This window comes from Eubalaena glacialis, chromosome 11, assembly GCF_028564815.1.
Source record: "Eubalaena glacialis isolate mEubGla1 chromosome 11, mEubGla1.1.hap2.+ XY, whole genome shotgun sequence".
NCBI lineage: Eukaryota > Metazoa > Chordata > Mammalia > Artiodactyla > Balaenidae > Eubalaena > Eubalaena glacialis.
Genome location: NC_083726.1, coordinates 66490921 through 66497540, shown reverse-complemented (window position 1 = coordinate 66497540; position 6620 = coordinate 66490921). Strand labels below are relative to the sequence as shown.

The following is a 6620-nucleotide window of genomic DNA, read 5'->3' as shown; positions in this document are numbered from 1 at the left end:
GCTTCATTTGTACAATATTCTGGGAATTTGAAAAGGGGTGGATGGCTGGGAATTATTGATAACAGAATTGAATGATGCCCAGAATGTAGTATTATTGGGGGGCTGCAGCATGACTGTGTCTTGGGATTTCCCAAGCCTCATGTTGAAAGTATAAATCCTCAGAGAAATGGGTTTTCAGCTTGAGATTTAACTGACTGTAGTAGAACAGTTCTTAGATGTCCCATATTTTAGACTCATGGAAAGACTTAACTATTAATAAGCCTTGGATGAAAGGCTTAATTTGTATAGCATATCTTTGTTTGGGTTAGAATTTTAGTAATACCAAAGCTCATATTTCTTTCTTGCTGTCATTTTTTGGGGGGATATAGATTTTATGTATGTGGGGATGGGTATGCTTAGAGCTTCTTGGGAGGGGTTAGGGAGACCAGATCTTCATATCTGCAGGCTAATTGCTGAGAGGTTTGCCTGGTCCTCCAGTAAGATCACCTGGATCTAGATTCTCTGTACTCCCTTCTGAACAGTTGTGCTGAGGATTAAAATGATGAATGTCCAATTGCCAGACTGTCTCCATGCTTTTAAGGAATCTTGATATTTTATCTTTGCATTCCTTTTTGTGAAACCACTTTAGTCCTCCCGAAAGCCATGAGTGGACTAGTGGGCTTATTTGCTCAGATGACTGTTGTGGGGTTATTTGCATTAAAGTGGAAGGCACAATAGTAGTTCAGGAGAGGAAAAGGGTTTTAGAATATAAAACAAAATGAGATGGCAAGTTACTTTTGCAAAAAAAGAGCTAGCAGTTTAAGGTCAGTTGTAATAGATTGTTGAACAGTTTTCTGTCATTCAGTTTGGGGAGAGATAAATCAAATCAGTGCAAGATAACTAAGTCAGAAAGACCTAGCCCCTGGGAACCCCAGGCCTGTGGATCAGGGAAGAGCAGTGAGATATAGATTGAGGTTAGATCAGAGTGTGCTACTAAATTTTGCTGTGCTCTGACATGGAGTTATCCTTGGTGAAGTTAGAGTTATATAACTCTGTATGAGGGAATGAGATTAATAAAACCTTGATGTTCTTAGAATTTAGTATAGTAATTAAAGGTTGCTTATTATTTAAATCAACGAAGATACTCTATAGACACCTCATAGAGGTATGACTACCCTAGAGGAAGTGTCTTGTTTTCAACCAAGGACAAAACGATCTTGCTCTGGAACTTGAAGCAGAAGGATTACGACCAGACATTATTCCCAAGTATGCTTTTTCCTCTCCCCCCACCCGCTGCCACCTCCAGCCCCCAGGACTTCCAGAAATTAAGAGCTATTGCTCTTTCTCACAACAGGGTGGTGCTGTCCTCTCTAGGTGATAACTTCTGGTTTGTAATCATAGACTATTAAAATTGGAAGGGATAGTTCAGTCTTATATTTCTGGAGCTGGGGTTGGTATTTCCTGATTGGGGGTATGATGTTGGTTTGCACTGACTCTTTTCCTGAAGAAATCGTTTTTTCCTGAAGTATCTTTTCCTTTTGGGGTGTCAGATGATGGGGGCTGGCAAGTAGATTTATTCTAAAGAGGAAGGGATTGGTGCCATGGAAAATGTCAACTGGCTTTCTTGTCCTCTGAACCAGCTGAGTGGTGGTGGGGCATTTGTTTCCTACCTCCCATTTTTGGTTATCCCTCTATTACTTACAACATATTTATACAGAAATCTATGTGAAATGAATGGTTATATATAAATCAAAATGTTTGCTCTTTTTTGCCATAGGTGTTTTTGATATTTTTTTCATATATTTCTTTTCCTTTGATTGCAGCCTCTCCCAAAGGTTTCCAATTGGCCTCCTTTCTAATCACAGGGGTATCAGTAAACATGGTTGTTTGATCTGGTTCTTGTCTTTCTTTTGTGATGATACCATTATGTGCAGCCAACCTGTTTTTACCTGGAGTCAGCTGATTTGAAGGTCAGACTTCATTTATTTTCCTCCTAGTCTCAAAGCAAACGCTTTTGTTTCTTTTTTTCTCTGGTGGTTGCCCCATCCTGTGACCACTGGCCTATGCAACCATGAAGAATAGCCAGACCAAGAGACTGCACAGATGGGAGAAATCAGCACCATGTGGTTCTGCCTCTCCATCTGGCAACTCTTCCTTGATGCCCTGTCCCTGTGCTGATGTGTTAGCCCCTGCCCCTGGAGATCCTCAGCATCACAGTACTCTGCCCTGATTGAAAGCCTGGGAGAAGGTACAGTGAGTGCTTATAGATACTCTTGATTCTGAGCTGTGATTATAAACTTCCCTCTACTCTATAATGGAGATGTATAAGGGGGTAGGGAGGGTCAACCTTGGAGAAAAGGAAACCTAGCATAGTAGTTTTAAGAGCTCAGGCCTTAGAATTAAGTAGACTTAGGTTTAAATCCAAACTCTACCACTTACTACTATGTGACCACTGACATCTGTGTCATTATTATTGTATCTGTCCTTCACACCTTGGCCCTAACCCACCTTTCCAGCCTCATCTCCTGCCACTTCCCTTCTCATTGTCTATTCTCCCCCACCCCCCAACACTTGTGTTTTAACCAGGAACTACCTGGGAGCTTGTTGGAAAGGTAAAATCTCTGGATCCATCCCAGATCTAATGTATTAGAATCTGCACTTTATGAAGTAAGTGCACATTAAAGTTTAAGAAGCACTGGTCTAAGCAACTTCCTGGAACTTTGATTCCTGGAAGAAACAGTGCCACAGTCTAGCCTATGACTGCTGATAATATGTGAATGTCCTCTGGAAAAGTATGATATGCTTTGCAATTTGAGGTATTCTTTGAATTATTCCCAGCTAAACTGTGTCCAAAATAAGAGGTCCTTGAGCAACTAGCTTCCTTGGTTGCCTTCATTTCCAGTCCTTTGAAATTCATCCTGCTCTTTTCTCCTGATTTTCTGGGAGTTTCCTTCTGAATCCAGAGAAAGCCTCCTCACCAGCAAGGAACTTAAGCAGACTCAATCAAATGCCTGCTATATATAATGAAGGACAGTGTTAGGTACAGCATGGGGCGTAGAAATTCAAAGACTGTCTGACTCTCAGGGACCTTTTTATTTAGTTGGAAAGACATAAACATTCAGAGTAAAATAACTTTATGCTAATTTTATGCTTTATATTTGAGTAGCCCTTTGTTATCTACCATCACCTCTTTTGAATCTTTGCAATAATTCTGTGATATTGGTAGGAAGGGATTATTAAGCATTTTTATTTTTGTTTTTTAGATAAAGAAGTAGGATTCAAAAATATTAAGGGATTATTAATGCCATATGGCTATTAAAGAGCTAGGATATGTATCCATATTTTCCAGCTCCAGGCCCAGGTTTTTTTCTTTTTTTAAATATGGTGCCACATTGTACCATCTAATACCAAATTAATTTAAAATAAAGAAAAAACAGGGGCTTCCCTGGTGGCACAGTGGTTGAGAATCTGCCTGCCAATGCAGGGGACACAGGTTCGAGCCCTGGTCTGGGAAGATCCCACATGCCGCGGAGCAGCTAGGCCCGTGAGCCACAGTTACTGAGCCTGCGCGTCTGGAGCCTGTGCTCCACAACAAGAGAGGCCGTGATAATGAGAGGCCCGCGCACCGCGATGAAGAGTGGCCCCCACTTGCCGCAACTAGAGAAAGCCCTCGCACAGAAACGAAGACCCAACACAGCCATAAATAAATAAATAAATGAATACAGAATCCTGGTCAAAAAAGGTGATGATTTACTTTCTTCTAGAAATAGAAAAGGAGAAATGCCAAAAGACAGTACCAGAGTAAATCATCTTTAAAAAAAAAAAAAAAAGGGAAGAAAAAACAGTATAGGATTGCAGAAGTAATTGTGGTAGTTAAAAGGAGAGAAATTATTTGACTGAAAGAGTCTGAGGAGGCTTCAGTGAAGGAAGCATTTAGTAGGACTGAAAGATGAGCAGGATTTCTGCACGGGGAAGGGATAGGCAATCCAAGAAGAGGACAAGAAGCAGAAAAGCACAGAGTCTGTTCAGAGAATAATGATTAGACCAGTGTTCTTAGGCTATTTGGAATCTGGATTGTTCCAATCCAATTGAATGAAGCATCTGAACTTCCTAGGTGTGGGAATTATGTTTAGGATAGAGGGACCACAGTGGGTTCTTCCTTTGTTTCATACTCTTGCAAAAAATCCACCGTGCAGAGGGTCAGGGAGATATGACTGCATATATCTATCTGGTGGGACCTAAAAATGGGAGTTTCTCGGCCGGGTTGTGTTTTATAGACTACTACACCTACTTTCTAAAGGCATCGTATTACTTGTGGACGGTTGGGAGCAACTTCTCTCACTTTGGGGAATGTGGGTAGATGGCGTGCAGGACCACAGGAAAAATAGTGACCTTCAGAAAGCAGCTGAGATCAAGATCAATGAGAAGTATGAACATAAGAGCAGGAAACAAAACCCTGAACATTATGAAGGTGATTCTTTAGGTCTGCATAGGCTCTGAAAGTCCGGATTGGTTTAGACCTAGAAGGAAGTGGCGTCTGATTGGTTATTCAAAGTGAGAAAGACCAGTTACCTGGGTGGGATCTGCCGCCCTCTTACTAGGACGTGCCTTACCTACCTTTGTGACGTGGCCCAGCCGGCCTCAGCGTTAGCTCACACCTTGGTGAGTGAGGTCCAAAGCCAGCGCCCCCGCGGAAGTGGGAGCGGGGCCATGGCTGAAGGGGCCCGGGCCATGGCTGAAGGGGCCCAGCCCATGGGCGAATCCCAAGGTGCTGAAGTTAAAACGCAGCAGCCCACGGAAAACGTCCTCGGGGGACCGCCGAGGCAGGGCCCGCTCTCCGTGCTCAAAGTGTCCCAGCTGTTGCTCCGAGCCATCACTGCGCACAAAGGGCTGACTCTGGCAGCTCTCAAAAAGGAGCTCGGAAATGCCGGCTACAGAGTGCGCAGGAAGTGCGGCCGCCACTCGCGCGAAGGGTCCAGGTCCCGTGTGAAGGGCACTCTCCTCCGGGTCAGTGGCAGCGACGCCGCCGGCTACTTCAGGGTCTGGAAGATTCTGAAGTCGAAGAGAAAGCCGGGACGCCCGAGGTTGGAGGAGGGTGTCCGCTCGCCCAGGAGAACCCCTCTCGGGACGCGGAGCCCACGCAGGCGCTGCGGGAGACGCAGGGCGGCCAAGAAGGCCCGGGAAGTGTGGAGACAGAGCTCGAGGGCACACAGGAGGATGAGGAGGTTAAGGCCAAGGGCCAGGGAACCGGTGAGTTCCAGAGCCAAGGAGGAAGGGAGGGCCAAGGCAGTGGACGAGGGGAGAGGACTGACCGAGAAGGAAGACATCAGGCCCAGGACCCGAGACGAGAAGAGGCCACGCTCAAAGCCCAGGGAAGAGAAGAAACAGGCCCAGGAGAAGCCGGTAAAATTGACCATCCAGAACCCAACCTCCGTTAATACCGACGGGGCTTCGAATAGGCAGGGGAAGACTCATGACCCAAGGGCTGCTCGCACAAAGACTTCCATTAAATCTGAAGGTCCTCAGAATGCAGCCGGGAATCCATAGTGTGGGAGCAACTTCCCTTCCTCCAGGCACAGATGCCTTTCCCCATAGGCTGCAATGAGAGCAGCTCCACACTCATTGAAATGGGCAAAACTATTTACATGACCTTTCCACCACATTGTGTCTGTTTCCTCACTGCCGCACCTGGTAGGGAAAGGGTGGGTATTGAGGTGAGACCTGTAGCAGAAGCATGACAGGTGAAGAGAGAAAAAGGAGTTGAGATTCGGTTCCTGTTGCAGGAGCCAAGAAAATGCCTTTCAGAAGGAAAGAAAACAGGTAGAAGAAAGCCAGCAACTTCATGGGATTAGACGAAGTGTTGAATTAATGTTAGATACCCTAGCAAATACATATTGAGTTCTGGGGGGACGGGCATGTAAGGAGAGAAGTGTGGGCATCACTGGGGCAAGAGAAGAATAGACAGCCTTTAGGCTAAGTGGTCCCACTGATCCAAAGTGTTCTTACCTGAAATTCCTTTTAGGAAAAAGTCCCTTCTCCCAAAATTGATTGTAATGGGTTTGTAGTTTTTGCCCTGATTTGATAATTGTTTTAACTTAGAAAATATGTCTTATATGTTAATCCTTAGTTAAATAACAGTGTGTGTGAAAGCTAGCACAAGGCTTGACACATGGTAGGTGCTTATCACAGAGAGTTAAATATGAGTATAAATAATTCGTGATGGAGTGATAATGTGCTACAGCAGAAAACTACACTGGATCAGTACTTAATGAGACCAGGATTCTAGTCAGAGTTCTGCCACTCTGACCTTAGCTGAGTTATTCACTTAATCATTCATGGTCTTGGTTTCCTTCTCTGTAAAAAAAGTTGGAATTGGACTAGGATTATTTTAGGTGATATTAAGTGTCAGTAAAATGATAAGAGGGACTTAGACATCATGGTATATGCTTTGATTAACAAAATTCATTAAGGGAATTATCAACTGGGAAAGTAATAGCTCCTAGAGAGGAAACTATTAAGATATACAGAATGCATATCAGCAATATAAGACGGAGAAGGCTAAATAATGAATAGCTAGGTCTTTGCTCTTCTTAAAAAAACAACACGTACTAAGCATTATATACCAAATTGGAGCAAATGTA

The 6620-nt window shown here is 44.0% G+C and overlaps 1 protein-coding gene across 1 annotated transcript; it reads left to right on the top strand.

The window, feature by feature from the left end:
• The first annotated feature begins 4689 nt into the window (after positions 1 to 4689).
• Positions 4690 to 5526, top strand: LOC133101701 (testis-specific H1 histone). The gene has a single exon (XM_061206666.1). It carries the CDS (start codon positions 4690 to 4692, stop codon positions 5524 to 5526), a length of 837 nt encoding a protein of 278 aa, XP_061062649.1.
• The last annotated feature ends 1094 nt before the right edge of the window (positions 5527 to 6620 follow it).

Excerpts from the sequence above, each read along its gene's own strand:
- LOC133101701 (XM_061206666.1), top strand. The coding sequence starts at position 4,690 with ATGGCTGAAGGGGCCCGGGCCATGGCTGAAGGGGCCCAGCCCATGGGC.